At 51.5% G+C, this 15,613-nt stretch overlaps 1 protein-coding gene across 2 annotated transcripts in view; it reads left to right on the top strand.

The window, feature by feature from the left end:
• The window catches only part of ERN1 (endoplasmic reticulum to nucleus signaling 1), an 85,994-nt gene that overhangs the window by 64,142 nt on the left and 6,239 nt on the right, over positions 1–15,613 (top strand). For both annotated transcript variants that reach the window (XM_060082605.1, XM_060082606.1), the window contains 9 exons: positions 1,970–2,088; positions 4,676–4,867; positions 6,925–7,195; positions 7,969–8,059; positions 8,323–8,512; positions 9,350–9,449; positions 9,684–9,883; positions 13,264–13,411; positions 14,692–14,819. In XM_060082605.1, coding sequence (XP_059938588.1) covers positions 1,970–2,088; positions 4,676–4,867; positions 6,925–7,195; positions 7,969–8,059; positions 8,323–8,512; positions 9,350–9,449; positions 9,684–9,883; positions 13,264–13,411; positions 14,692–14,819 — 1,439 coding nt within the window. The remainder of the gene's footprint in view (positions 1–1,969; positions 2,089–4,675; positions 4,868–6,924; positions 7,196–7,968; positions 8,060–8,322; positions 8,513–9,349; positions 9,450–9,683; positions 9,884–13,263; positions 13,412–14,691; positions 14,820–15,613) is intronic.

The following is a 15,613-nucleotide window of genomic DNA, read 5'->3' as shown; positions in this document are numbered from 1 at the left end:
TCAGGGTGCGCTCCAAGATATTGCTAAAGGCCCCACTACGGGGGAGGCCTGCTTACAAAGACTACAGGACGAAGAGGGGGTTCGGGCTAACCCCTTCTGGCGCAGTGTGTTGGGAGGTGCCCTGCCGAGGGGTGGGAGTTGGAGCTCTTAGAGCAGTGGGCGCTGCAGTGCAAGGTGGTATGTGGAGGGGACACCTCATTGCTCTTAGCGAGACGGTCTCTTGTTAGTGAGCCTCAGAGGTACCTGGTGAGACTCCTGGTCGGATCCCTGGGCCCCACCGGCAAGTGCAAATCAGAGGTCTGAAGCGGGGCCACCAGTTCAGGATATGCCGCTGTCTCAGCGTTCCTTGGAAGACAAGGGGAACTTGGTGGTGGCTCAGAACAAACTTAGGCTTCCCTTAGCGAACAGTGTTACGGTACAGATAGAGAACTGACCCAAAGAGAGAGAGTTCAAGGGGCTTTCTCCAGATGAGAAATGTACGTAGCTCGGACTAGTGCTTGTTTGTTTTTGTCTTAGAAGTACATACCATACGATCTTTGATAGGTTTGGGAGAACAGAGGACAGATCATAGGGTGAGACTGGAACTGGGGTGAGATCTGATTGCTGTGAGAGAACAGAGAAGAAAGCAGTCAGGGTGCTGAGAGCCCAGCTTGAGAGAGTGACTGGCTCTTCCGGGCGGTGTGTGGAGTCGTTTAACTTCAGAACTAAAGAGATCGTCCAGCCATATCAAATGTCGTGGCTTTTATTTTATTCAGCTCTGTCCCTCGCACACAGTACATGCTCAATAAACGTGTAATGAATGACTGCTAGGCAGCCTTGAAATAGTTGTGTGGGGAACAGTGAAGGAACAAACAGGGACCCGGGATCCCCAATCCATCCAGCAAACGTGCTGTCTTCTGAATAACTCACCACTTCCCAGGAGGGAAGCTCGTGTTTAGGTAGTGGGAATAGAACTCCACCTGTGCGATTTAAACACCAAGATGGGGACTTGGTACCCTTAGTGGAGTGATGTGACGGGGTCAGCGTTGAAGGGAGAACTCCTTGAGCTTTTTTTTTTTTTTTTGGACGATATCTTTTTGGATAAATTTATTTTATTTATTTATTTATTTTTGGCTGCGTTGGGTCTTTGTTGCTGCATGCGGGCTTTCTCTAGTTGCAGCGAGTGTGGGCTACTCTTCGTTGCGGTGCACCGGTTTCTCACTGTGGTGGCTTCTCTTGTGGAGCATGGGCTCTAGGCACATGGGCTTCAGTAGTTGTGGCATGTGGGCTCAGTAGTTGTGGCACACAGGCTTAGTTTCCCTGCGGCATGTGGGATCTTCCCGGACTGGGGCACGAACCTGTGTCCCCTGCATTGGCAGGCGGATTCTCAACCAGTGTGCCACCAGGGAAGTCCTCCTTGAGCTTTTTTTTTTTTTTTTTTGCGGTACGCGGGCCTCTCAGTGTTGTGGCCTCTCCCGTTGCGGAGCACAGGCTCCGGACGCGCAGGCTCAGCGGCCATGGCTCACAGGCCTAGCCACTCCGCGGCATGTGGGATCTTCCCAGACCAGGGCACGAACCCGTGTCCCGTGCATCGGCAGGCGGACTCTCAACCACTGTGCCACCAGGGAAGCCCCCTCCTTGAGCTTTTAATGAAGCTTCATAGTGCCTCACAGTGTACGGCCTTGATTAGGGATTATCCACACGAGCCTTGCTCTGAACGTGTCCTGGACATCCCCATCCCTCTCGTGACAAGGACACTTCTTTGCTCCTTGTGAGATTCAGAATACTGCACTAATGCCACTGAGGAATAAAGTTCTGTCTTGATGGAATTTCTCTTGTCACTACCTCCCCATTTCCCTCACTTTACAAATGTGAGCATGTGCATTGTGGGCCCCTCACTGGGTAGCGACGGTGGCTTAAGCTTAGTGGGTCAAGTGCGACCACCGTGTGGAGAAACTGTTCTCATTAGAGGTTGCGCTTCCTCTCACAGGACACCATGAGACCCCGCTGTCTGCATCTACCAAGATGCTGGAGCGATTCCCCAACAATCTGCCCAAACACCGGGAAAATGTAATTCCTGCTGACTCAGAGAAAAAGAGCTTTGAGGAGGTGAGTGGGGAAGTGGACAGTCAATTGGTGACCCCTCATGTCAAGTGCTGGAGGATAAGGCATTTGTCCTGCCTTTATAAATTTATTTATTTATTTATTTTTGGCTGAGTTGGGTCTTTGTTGCTGCGCACAAGCTTTCTCTAGTTGCTGCGTGCGGGCTTCTCATTGCGGTGGCTTCTCTTGTTCTGGAGCACGGGCTCTAGGCACACAGGCTTCAGTAGTTGTGGCTTGCGGGCTCTAGAGCGCAGGCTCAGTAATTGTGGCACACGGGCTTCATTGCTCCGTGGCATGTGGGATCTTCCCGGACCAGGGCTTGAACCTGTGTCCCCTGCATTGGCAGGCGGATTCTTAACCACTGCACCACCAGGGAAGCCCTGTCCTGCCTTTAGAGCCTGCAGTCCACTCAGGAGGGGAGAGTGGTACATGGGAATCCACAGCAAACAAAATGCTGAGGACTGACAGGGAGGAAGGGGGCCTCCGGGAGGCTGTGGGAGAGGCAGGGGGCTCTGGAGGGGAGCATGCGGAGGTAAAGGCCTGGAGGGGGGCTAACCCTGCATGTCCAGCTCTGGGGCTGAGGAGACAGCCTGACTGCATCCAAGGATGCCCAGTGGGGAACGGGGGGCAGGGGATGGGATCACACGGCTACAGAGGAACCGTATTCCAAGCCGGGCAGCAAGCGAAGAGCTGACAAAGAGAGCAGTTGGGGGGACTGAGGTTTTCTGAAGCCAGGCATGGCCTGTTGAAAGTGGCCTGCTTTGGCCGCTCGGTCTGGCGGGGACCCAGGGCACCCACAGAATGGGTGTGGAGTAGCGGGGAGGCCCTGGCCCAGGCCGCCCTCCTGAGCCCCGGGAGACAGCCTGCTGTCAGGGTCTCAGCTGGAGGCAGATGGCCAGCCAGGGGAGTTTTCGTTCACACTGTGGGCAGTTCTGGGGTTCTCTGAGCGTACTTGGGCCTGAAGCACGTGGGGAGGGAGTGGATCGGGCCCCAGACCAGGAGCCTGGAGCTTCAGATGAGACGCTCGGCAGCCCCACAGAACTCCACCTCTGTCTCATCTGCTGGTGTCCTTGCCGGAAACTGGGGGCAGGGAGCCCATTGCTTTGCCCAGGTGGGCAGCCTTCTGGGGCACGTAACAGGTGGGGAGGCTGGAGGGTGGCTGTGGGAGGGGGCTGGGGGTCTGACCATTCGGGCTTGGCGGCTCCTGCAGCCCTGCCGTGGGGTCCGGCCTGAGAAGGGGCCGTGGGCAGGGTCAGAGGAGGAGGGGAGCGGCTGGCTGGCTGATGTGAGGGCTGTGATGGCGTCAGATTCACGTTAGAGATTTAGATTTTATCCAGAGAGAAAGGAGAAGAAAATCACATGGATGTTTAAGATTCCAGGGTGCGCTGAGTTGTCCCTCATCTCCGGAGAGAGCCAGGTTGGAGAGAGCATTGGCGCCCTAAAATCTTGATCTGATTTTGATCTGATTAAAGCCAAGCGTATTTGTTATTGAACACTTAGAAAACATAAATTTAAAGAAGAAAACTAAACAATACCCGTAACCGAACACCCACCCAGAGATGGCTGTAGTTGAGGTTTTCCTGTTTAATCATTTAATTTTGAACAAAGAGTTGTTTAAAAGTCCATGAAAATACTCTGAGGTGCATTTATCTGGTAATAAGACTAACTTTTTAAAACAAGCACACGTGAGCAAATATAACTAAATGAGTGTTGTCTCTGGTCACATGCTCAGCAAACATTCCTCAGCTGCCACCAGCCACAGGCCCCCGCGCCCTGTGGGAGGGTCTGTAGGACGGGGAGGCAGGGTGCTGCGTTAGTCTGGGGGGTGAGAACTGTGAGCGTGTGGGATGCCAAGGAGGCCGTGTGTCCATTTCACCAGGCAAGTGATAATGGCACACCTGGAACAGTAGGTGTTTGAGAACAAATCAATGCATTTTTCTTGAAGTCCTAGAGATTCTGAGGCGCTTCGGCAGAAGCTCCTCTTTATCTGAGTTAATTTTGGGCGCTAACAGAGGGTTCTGATGCTTTTTAAAAACTTTGAAAAATAGTGGACTGTCTGAGTACGTGATTTTGTGTTTGGAGTTGCACTGAAAGCTTACAAGCAACATAAGAAAGCAGCTTTATTACTTTATAGCTGTGTGTGCGTGCATGTGTGTGTGTGTGTGCGCGTGCGGTTTTCCTTTTTAATGTGAAATGCTGTTACCACATTGACTACCAACCTTCCGCCAGACTTGTTACCTATGATTTCAGAGTTCTCCCAAACATCAAATCTACCATGAAAGGATGTTTTTGCCTTTAATAAGGATTTTCAAAAGAATATAGTATCTGAAGGCACTTTCAAAAGTGTTTCTCTAAAAACCGTTTTTGAGTAATGATACTCTCACTGCAAGAGTGCCTAGCCTCTCAAGGCAGTTGCTTTGAGAAAGGCAACAATTATCTGGTTTTGTGGTCTTTGGGTGGGCTTTAAAAAAAATCCAACATGTTTCAGAGCATAGTCATTCCTCGTAAATAGTCATTGCCTCTCTTTGTTGTTTGGCTCATTTATATCTGACTAGAAATTTTGCAGTGATGTAGCCACTCTCTCCCATGCAAGGTTATCGACCTGGTTGACCAGACTTCAGAAAACGCACCTACCACACTTTCTCCAGATGTGGAAGAGAAGTTCGCTCATGCCCCGCCCAAGCCCGAGGCCCCCGTGGACTCCATGCTCAAGGACATGGCCACCATCATCCTGAGCACCTTCCTGCTCATTGGCTGGGTGGCCTTCATCATCACCTACCCCCTGGTAAAGCTCCACTCCTTCCCTTTCCCCTCCCACGTGTTTCTGAACCTTTGCCCATCACCCGACGTTAGTGAGGTCCAGACAAAGGCGGCAAAGAAGCAAATACATTTCTTTTCCCACTTAAAAGTCAATATTGGCTTATCTTCAAAAACATTGTAATTAGAGAGACACTCACTTCTCAGGAAAGGACAGTTTTGTACCTACATCTTATAGTTTGACTGTAAAAACTGATTTGGAAACCTTGCTTGCAAATCATTTTAAAAACTGTATTTTCTTTTTTTAAGATTACACATAATACATGAAAATCTGTTATTAAACTTTCCTCCCTTAAAAACTGTCTGTTTAGGGACTTCCCTGGCGGCCCAGTGGTTAAGACTTCGCCTTCCAGTACAGGGGATGGGGGTTTGATCCATGGTCAGGGAGCTAAGATCCCACATGCCTCACAGCCAAAACTCCGAAACATAAAACAAAAGCAATATAGTTACAAATTCAATAAAGACTTTAAAAATGGTCCACATTAAACATTTTAAAAATCTTAAAAAAAAAAAAAAAAGAAACCTGCCTCTTAGAGATATCAGATAGAGTGAGAAAGGTGGCATGGTTATTCCTTCGACTTTCTAGTTGGAAATAAGTGGCTAAAATTACATAGTTGAGTAGGTTGTGGGTTGGATAAAATATTCTGGAGGAATATTCTTTCTTTCTTTCTTTTTTTTTTTTTTTTTTTTTTTTTTTGGCCTCACCACACAGCTAAAGCTAACAGTATCTTAGTTCCCCGACCAGGGATTGAACCTGGGCCCTCGGCAGTGAGAGCACAGAGTCCTAACCACTGCACCGCCAGGGAATTCCCTGGAGAAATATTCTTTCATCAAGATGCTTGGAGCATTGAAACCTTACCATCTTAGAACACAAGTGCTCCATAAGCTCACATCCCCTGTGGAGGAATGAGGATGACAGGCCCATTGTGGCACTTTCCATTTGTCACAATGTGTCCACCTGCATTGTTTTTTTTTTTTTTAGCCTCACCCAGTTCTTATTCTTATCTATCCCCTGCCCACAAATAAAGAAACTTGACTCTGGGAAGTTAAATAACTTTCCCAAGGTAACTCAGCTAGTAGATGGAATTTCCAGGATTGCAACCCAAGTTGAAAGAGAGAGCGAGATCTCTAGAAAACTCCCAGGCGGGTGTTGGCTACACACCCATCCCTGCAGTCACCTTCCCATGCAGGGGTAGTAATTAATAATCACAGGTCGCTGCCACTTCAAACTATGATGGAATGAACTGTACAGACTAAATGAGAAGAGTGGGGGGTGTGGGGAAGGCAGCATGATGAAATGGGAGTGGGACCTCGGCCAGGCTCCCTGTGTTTCAGTCCTACTCTGCCACATCCTGGCTGTGCGGCTATGGCAGATGGCCAGGTGGCCCCGAGCCCCAGTGGCGTCCCCGCCTCTGCACTGCTGGTGATCTGTGCACCAACCTCTGTCACGTGCACGGCCATGGTAGACAGCAAGCCTGGGTCTTCCCTGTGTCCACCACACTCTCAGCCACCTGGTACCCATTCTTCCTGTTTGGTTTCACTCTTGCAACAATTCCCAGACTTTTGTGGATTTTTTTTTTTTTTGGCCGCACCGTGGGGCATGCAGGGTCTTAGCTCCCCGACCAGGAGTTGAACCCACACCCTCAGCAGTGACAGCGTGGAGTCCTAACCACTGGACTGCCAGGGAAGTCCCCCAGACTTTCATAAAAGTCGCAGAATTGTAGAGTTGACTGGAACCCCTTCCATCTGGCCCCATCCTCCCCCTCCAGTGGAATCCCTCCCCTGCTGCCCCTGCAGGGCCCCTCCAGTTGGGGGATGGGCTGTACTGGGAAGTCTGACCGGCAGGAAGAGCTCCGATCGCTGACCGCGTTGTGCCCCCCCGCGGCCTTCTCACTGGTCTCGTCCTGCCCCGTGGGGTCACCTCAAGTGTCCCCTCTTCCTCCGCCGCAGGACCCTGCCCCGTCCCGCCCGCGTTCGCGCTGGGCGCCGGGCTGCACTGGCCGTGGTGTGGGTTTCTCTTCCCAGAGCAGACGTCAGCAGCAGCAGCTCCAGCACCAGCGGTTTCAGAAGGAACTGGAGAAGATCCAGCTCCTGCAACAGCAGCAGCTGCCTTTCCACCCACCTGGAGATGTCGCGGCTCAGGACGCCGAGCTCCTGGACTCGTGCGGCCAGTACTCGGAGAGCTCGGCCACCAGCACCCCCAGCACGTCCCCCAGAGTCTCCAACCACTCGCTCCACTCCAGCGGCTCCGCCTCCAAGGCTGCCACCAGCCCCTTCCCGGACCAGGATGACGAGGGTAAAGCGAGTTGCCATTTTGGTGCCGCCTTCTCTTTCGCTGGAGCACGACCTGAGGACCGTAAAGCCCCATGCCCTTCCTGGGGGTCTCCACGGGATTATGAAGTGCTGTTCCCAAGGGTTCACCGAGGTCTCCCCCCCCACCCCCGCTCCGGGGGCTGGGTTTCTGCCCCATCTGAGGCCTCTCCCCCACAGAGGGAGCCACCACGGCCCTCCCTCCATCTTGCTGCACAAAGGGCTGAGAGTCGCTGCTGACCAGAGGTGCGCTGGCCCTCTGGTTCGAGAGCATCCCTGAGGCCGGCCAGTGGCCACGTGTAAAGGTGCAGCTGTTGATCTGCTTTCATCCGGGAGGTGGGCTCAGGCCGGCGGTCAGGGCCGATAGTCTGAGGGGATTGATGTAGAACCAGTGCAGGAGACCTCAGAGTCCTGAGTCTCAGGCTGGACACTCTGCTACTGGTCTCTCCATTTCACGCGTCCCCCGGCACTACCCGCATGTTTCCGGTGCAGACCTTTGGGTGGATCTGTAGAGAAGCCCTGTCTTCAGGCTTCTGTCCTCACAGTAATGAAAGTAAAAGCTGGAACAGAGGGCAGGGGCAGGCGAGGAGGCGGCCCTGGGCATGACTGGGGAGGGGGCCCAGCAGCTCCTGCTCTCCAGGGCCCCAGGAGCCTAAAACCTCTGAATCCTCATCCCTCAGTCTGAGCTCAGGAAGCTGTAGCCACTCTAGCCTCAAGGTTGTTTAGGTTGTGTGTGTCCTTTTCTCTGTTCTGTCCCAGATGAGGAAACCAGCATGGTGATGGTTGGGAAAATCTCATTCTGTCCAAAGGACGTCCTGGGCCACGGAGCCGAGGGCACCATTGTGTACCGGTGAGTGGCCTGGAGAGCCCTGAGCCTTCACCACCTCACGTGCAAGCTCCCGACGGCTCCAGGGGCACAGTGGGGTCATCGCGGTGACCAGATGGAAGAGTTCCCCACAGAGGGAAGTGATGGCCGCGGGGCCGCTGGGCGGTTGGTCAGGGCCCCCTGGGCTGTGAGGCCTTCAAGGCAGCTGCTGCGTCAGGTGGAAGGAGTCCCGCAGGCCCAGGGTTCTCCTGGCGCTTCCACAGCCAACCCCGCTCCTCGTCCTGCAGTGGCATGTTTGACAACCGCGACGTGGCCGTCAAGAGGATCCTCCCCGAGTGTTTTAGTTTCGCAGACCGTGAGGTCCAGCTGCTGCGAGAGTCGGACGAGCACCCAAACGTGATCCGTTACTTCTGCACCGAGAGGGACCGGCAGTTCCAGTACATCGCCATCGAGCTGTGCGCGGCCACCCTGCAGGAGGTGGGTGGCCCTAGGTCACCGACGGCTCTGCCAGCGCCACCGACGGCTCCCTTCTCCCGGCAGCTTGGGCGCAGTTTTAGGGACTGCCAGTTTACTTATTTTTTAAATTTCTTTTTAGTAACTTTATTGAGGTTACAATACAACGTATTCATTTTCAATGTACGGTTTGATGCATGCTGACAAGGGTATGTACCCATTTTAACCACCAGCAGTGGAAATGTAGCGCACTTCCTTCTCCCCAGATTTAGTTGTGTGGTCCCCTCGGCTGCCTGGGGCAGTCTGTGGTTGCAGTTGGTACCTCTCTCCCTCTTGGCCTCCAGGAAACCTGCTCGGTCCTTCCTCCCATCGCTGGTCAGGGCTGGAGTGGGCTAGGAGGATGCTAGTTGATATTGAGTCATTAAGGTCATCCATTGAACCCCTTTTGCTCAGTTTCCAGGCTGTGCAACTGTGATATTTCAGTATCATTTGGCTTCACTGCAGGCTTACCTGTATGAGGCAATAAACTTGGGTTTCTTACCCTCTCATCATCTCATTATAAACTAGTAAGCTGGAGCTTTGTTTGCTTGTTTAAGTCAGTCTTTCAGGGGGGAAAAGAAAGTCTGCTGGAAAATACGGATTTGAACGGAGAATATTGTCAGTAAAACTTCCCATTTCTTTGTTAAAATATGATCAAAGAAAACCAGCTGACCCAATACCAAATGTTAATTAAAGCAAAAACCTTCGGCCGAATTTTTCTAAATAAACTTGAATCACTTAAAAAAAGAGAGAGAGAAGGTAGGCTGAGGAGCGAAGTCCTGAGGGCCCTGTGCCGTGACCCAGCCTTCGTGTCTCTTGCAGTACGTGGAGCAGAAGGGCTTTGCCCACCTCGGCCTGGAGCCCATCACCTTGCTGCAGCAGACCACCTCGGGCCTGGCCCACCTGCACTCCCTTAACATCGGTGAGAAGCCTCCCCTTATCAGGCGGGGGGACAACTTGCTCAGGTGGGCCTTGCCTCTGTCGAAGCTCTTTGCTGCCTCACGGGGTCCCTGTTGTTGAAGAAAGAGAGGAGACTTAACATATCTGAGAGCCAGAACCTTTACAGGCAGCAGCAGGTCTGTTGAGAATCTGAGTAGGGCGCATCCCCGTCGCGGGAGGAGTCCAAGCACGGGACTAACCTGCAGTTTTGTGTTAGTTCACAGGGACCTGAAGCCACACAACATCCTCCTTTCCATGCCCAGCGCACACGGCAGGATCAAGGCCATGATCTCTGACTTTGGCCTCTGTAAGAAGCTGGCAGTGGGCAGACACAGCTTCAGCCGCCGCTCAGGGGTGCCCGGCACAGAAGGCTGGATCGCCCCGGAGATGCTGAGCGAAGACTGCAAGGAGAACCCTGTGAGTGTAGGCGTGGCTCTGTGAAAACTGCGGAGGAAGCAGCCTCGTATTCCTGGGGGATTCAGAGCCTCCAGGCCCAGGGGTGCGGGCTGGAGCGCTCACTGCTGGAGAGGGACTTTCCAGTAGCGGAGAGCTTCTCCCCCAGCAGCACTCCGCCGGCACTCTAACACTGTCTCCTGTCCAGAGGAATGGAAGGGGTGTATGTAGGCAGTTGTCTGTTTTTTTCCCCCCTACTCTTCCAGTCCTTTCCCCCCCTATTTTGCGCAACTGGAAAATCAGGACTTGCGTAAGGTGAGCAAACTTCCAGTTTTCATTCCAGTTTTAATTTTGTTTTTCCAGCTTTCTATTTTGAGAATTTTTAGACATACAGAAAATTGAGACCAGTGAATACCTCTGTACCTCTACCTAGATTCAACATTCATCTGTATTTTTCACTTTCTGTCTGTTCCTGCAGACATTCGAATATGAGTGGCAGGCCTCCCAGCCCTTTACCTTAAACACTTCAGCACACGCCTCCCAAGGACAGGTACATTCTACCTCCTGACCACCTACCCGTGCTCACACCTCAGCCATTAATACTGTTTCCACTGATACCTAGTGTTCAATCCGTATTCAAGTTTCCCCAGTTGTTCACCAAGTGTCTCTTATAGAGCTGGTTTCTGTAAACCAGGACCCAGTTAGGTGTGTTTGTTACATGGCACTTGATTCTGTCTCCTTTCATCAACACAGTTCTCCCAGCTTGCTTGTCCCACGACGGTGGCTCTTTGCAGAGTCAGGGTACTTCTCTGTAGAATGCCTCACTCAGGATTCGCTCACTCATTTCCTCTTGGTGGTATTTAACTTGCCTGTTCCTTGTATTCCTGTGAACTAGACATAGGTCTAAGGGCTTGACTAGATTCAAGTTAAGTGTTTTTGGTAAGAACAGTCCCAGTCGGGTTGTACCATTACTGCATCCCTAATGGTGATGCCGAGTTGAAGCAGCTGGTGCAGGTGGTGACACTGGCATCTCCCCTTTGTTAGGACTGTGTGGGGCGATACTCTGGCAGAGTGTGAATATCCCATTACCAACAGTCACTCACCTGGTGGTTCAGCATCCATTGGCAATCCTTGCCTGAATCACTGCATTCAGTAGAAATTCTACATTTATTAGCTGACATTTTTCTGTAAAAAAGAACTTTATTTATATTCCTTTTCTCTCTCTCTCTCTCTCTGTGGACTCATGGATTTTAAAAAAATAGCAGTATAATACATTATAGTCCTTATTTATTTTTGTTTATTTTTGGTTTTGTTCCTCTTCCTTTTGGTACTCAAATTGTTCCGGTTTGGCCAACAGGAGCCCCTTCACGCTGGCTTCTGCATCCTTTTGCTGAGAGCCCAGTCGTGTTTGAGCACCTTGCTTTCTAGCCCAGCAAGACATTGGAGGATTATCTGGCGCTCCCCGATCAGACCTGGGTGGGATCAGCCATCCTAAAATAGATTAGGCTCAGTGGAGCCTCTTATCCTACTCACTGGGGACTGCAGCTGGTCAGTTAATCAGAAAGGTCAGTTACAATGAAGAATCATAAGGAAATACATACACACCTTAAACATTTAATTTTAACTTAAAGTAAGTAATGTGACTCTTTAAGGAAGTCTTTGATGTAAGACAAGATCTTTTTTTTGACTTGGGTCCAACTGAATGGAGTTGTTCATTTCCTCTCTTGCATGAAGCACACTCACATGCCTTCTGTGACTTCTAGATCGAGACTCAGACATTTCAGACACCTCCTAAGCGATTTGAAAGCAGAATCCTAGCTTTCAGCTATTTACATCCCGTCGCTTACAGTTGAGTCTCCCACATCTAATTCCACAGCAGTTTTTGTAGCAACTCCCTCGCACTGAGTCTTTCCAAAAATTCAGCTTACCTCAGACTTGGCGGCCCGTGTATTTTATCAGCTTATGGAGTATTTAAACTACAAGAACAAGTGGCAGAAATGAGTTTGGGAAAGAACATAACTGAGCCTAGAGATGAGCCCATAGAGTTGGGGGCAGAGGGGCCCAGCATGCGGGACGCAAGCCCCCAGGGGGCAGCATGAGTGGTGAGGATGCTGGGGAGTCAGGCAGCATGGACTGCAGAAAACAGAAAACGGGGAGCATTAACGACACAGTCAGTAGGTGAGAAGTGGCCACCAGGTGAGCGCTTCAGTGGTGGTGGACTTGTCCCTCCTGTCCTGAATCTGTCACCCACCTAAGGAACATTCTGGTGAAGTAGAACAAAGATGACTGGGCTCGGGAATAAGACCTGCATCTTGTCCTGGTTTGTCGCTATCCAGCAGTGACCCTGGGCTTGTCATTGAGCCTTTCTGTCTTCATCTGGGGATGGTGACATTTGCTCTGCTCACCTCACAGGGCTCTTGTGAAGGGTGTGTTTTCTCCAGTGAGGAAGGTGACGAGCTCCTGGCTTTCTCTCGCTAGAGCCTCACGTTGTCTGGTGGAGAATCCGAGTGGTGGGGCCTGACGTGAGGGACCCACGCCGTGCTCGGGAGCCATCCCAGCGTAACACCCCATGTAGACAAGCTAGGCATCATACACGCACATTTCATCTGTAGGCATGGAATGGTTTCATGGGATAAGTGAGACGTGTTATTAGATAACATCAAAGTGAGCTCACGGAAAACTTGTTAACTAATCTTTTTCTGGGACTGTTTTTGAACCAAAAACTCGCTTGGTTTTTTTTGGCCACGCCACGTGGCTTGCAGGATCTTAGTTCCCTGACCAGGGATCAAACCCCTGCCCTCGGCAGTGAAAGTGTGGAGTCCTAACCACTGGACCGCCAGGGAATTCCCACCAAAAACTGTTTTTATTTCGTTTATTAACCCAGTGTTAAGACCTGTCATATGTGGGCACCTTGGAAGTCCCTGGGGGTACAACAGGGAAGCAAACGCACAGAAATTCCTGCCCACAAGGAGTTGCGTGCTGGGTGGGTGAAGAATAACTAGCAGCAAGGAGAGAGCGTCCTGTGGGCCGAACACTGGTTTGAGCTGCCGTTTTCACGCTTAATGTGTGCATCTAATCTTCACAACAGCCCCATGGGGTCATCCTCATTTCATGGTCATGGATGCTGAGGCGCAGAGTGACCAAGGGGCTTCCGAGGGCCAGTGGCAGAGCCAGCAGGCATCCCAGGCATTGGCACCAGAGCCCAGTTCTCCACTGGGACCTCCAGCACTCGTGTGGAACCTTCAGGGCGCCCAGCACTGCTCTGAGGCCATCAGAACTGTCAGCTGGTTCTCCCAAGTCACCTTCTAGGTGGAAGAATCAGCAGCAACAGCCCCTTCCTCTGCTGCTGTGTTAGAATGAGAATTCTGCCCTGAAGCCCTCTGATGCCCCGAGTTTCTTTTCAGACCTACACGGTGGATATCTTCTCTGCGGGCTGCGTCTTTTACTACGTGATATCTGAGGGCAGCCACCCTTTTGGCAAGTCCCTGCAGCGGCAGGCCAACATCCTCCTGGGCGCCTGCAGCCTGGACTGCCTGCACCCTGAGAAGCACGGTGAGCAGGCAGCAGGGCTGGGGGGCCTCGGGAGCGGCCCGTGTGGGCAGGGGTGGGACTGGCTCTGACTCCCCAGAGGCCCTTCTTTCAAGCTGCTTGCCCTGTGGGCCTCAGTGAACTGACGACTGGGTCCAGAGCTGGTGGAGGGCTGGGTAGCTTGTCCTCGAAGCGCCACCTTCTAAAGCCAAGCGGCTCCCAGGTTCCTTCAGGTCACACGATGACCTGTGTGACCTGGGTAAGGCCCCCATGGAGGACCTCTGTTTTCCAGCTTGTGACTCATGAGGGTTAAATAATCTGAGGTCCCTTCCTGCCCTGACGTTTGGGGAGACGGAAAGGCCATGCTGCAAACACTGGGCTCTCGTGTGTGGGCCAGTGGTCAGCGTGTGCGGCCTGGGCTGAGGACAGACGGGCTGGGTCCTCGCTCTCCAGGCACGCAGGTGACAAGTCTTTCTGCCTGACTTCAGGGTTTCCCGCATTATACTTGGCCTGTGACACCCCACTGTTGCCTTTTGAAAAAATTTAAACTATCTTACTGTTTTGCTCGTGGATTAATTTTCCTTATTCCCTGGAGACAAAACAGATTAGCATAAAGGCCCAGAATCCCATTATACAGTGATGAATGACTGCTACTAATACCTTTGCATATATTATTCTGATCATCTATCTAGACGTGTATGCATATTTTTATTAAAATGGGGTTAAATAGTGCATAGTATTTTGCAGCACACTCGTTTTCTTTTGTTTTGTTTTGTTTGCGGTATGTGGGCCTCTCACTGCTGTGACCTCTCCCGTTGCGGAGCACAGGCTCCAGATGCACAGGCCCAGCAGCCACGGCCCACGGGCCCAGCCGCTCCGCGGCATGTGGGATCTTCCCAGACCGGGGCATGAACCCGTGTCCCCTGCATCAGCAGGCGGACTCCCAACCACTGCGCCACCAGGGAAGCCCCAGCACGCTCGTTTTTAAACTTCATCTTGACTCTCTCTGCCTCCGTCCGCATTCAGCCAGCACGTCATCCTGGTGGCCCACAGTCCAGCGCGTGGAGGCACAATGGTGTCACCCGAGCCTCTGATATCGAGTATTACCAGTCGCTCTTTTTCACTAACCGCGCGGTGAGGACTCTCCTTAGCTGAAGTCTCGTGCAAGCTCTTACGTTGTTGGATTGAGTTCCTGTCCGTAGAGCCTTGAGTCATGGGGCATGCAGACTGTCAGGGTTTTGGGTATTTGCTTGTGGCTTTAGGCTGGTAATAACGAGTCGCATGTTTCTTTTCCTCCTCTGTAGAAGACGTTATTGCCCGGGAGTTAATAGAGAAGATGATTGCAATGGATCCTCAGAAGCGCCCATCAGCGAAGCATGTGCTGAAACACCCGTTCTTCTGGAGCCTAGAAAAGCAGCTCCAGTTCTTCCAGGTGGAGACATTTGTTTTCTTTATCAAAAATCTTCATGTAACCTTTCCAGTTTTTTTTCCAGAAACTACAGCAAAGGACAAAGAATAAAACAAATGACCCCATAATTCCATAACCGAGAGATAACCACAGTTGACATTTTAATATATTTTCTACATACGGGCAGACCGGGTTTGGCTCCAGACCACCCTGATAAAGCAAATATCACAATAAAGCGAGTCACATGAACTTTTTGGTTTCCCGGTGCATATAAGAGTTCATGTTTACACTATACTGTACTCTAAGTGTACAATAACATTACGTCTGAGGTCAGGTGTCTTCCAGGGACCTTCAAACTAGCCAGGTCACTTTGTTGTGTGTGTTTTTTTTTTAAACATTATTAACATTTTTTGATTAATGTCCTTTTTATTTATTTATTTGGCTGTGCCAGGTCTTAGTTGTGGCACGCAGGTTCCCTAGTCTCAGCATGTGGGTTCTTTAGTTGCAGCATGTGAACTCTTAGTTGCAGCATGCATGTGGTATCTAGTTCCCCAATCAGGGATCGAACCCGAGCCTCCTGCATTGGGAGCGCAGAGTCTTAGCCACTGGACCACCAGGGAAGTCCCTAGCCAGGTCACTTTGATGATGACAAGATGTAGAGCAGGAATGAAGCTCACACAAAGGAACCTTCACCCCACCAGGGTTAGGATGTAAACTCTCAGTATCTCCAAGTCACGTGTCTTGCGAACACCCCCGGCTTCCATCCACGTCACTAGCTGTACTGACTTTGCAGCTCAGCACCGTGTGCCCCGGTGCAC

This window comes from Mesoplodon densirostris, chromosome 18 (genome assembly GCF_025265405.1).
Source record: "Mesoplodon densirostris isolate mMesDen1 chromosome 18, mMesDen1 primary haplotype, whole genome shotgun sequence".
Taxonomy (NCBI): domain Eukaryota; kingdom Metazoa; phylum Chordata; class Mammalia; order Artiodactyla; family Ziphiidae; genus Mesoplodon; species Mesoplodon densirostris.
Note: the sequence above shows the minus strand (reverse complement) of the source record. Positions and strands in the feature narration are given on the sequence as shown.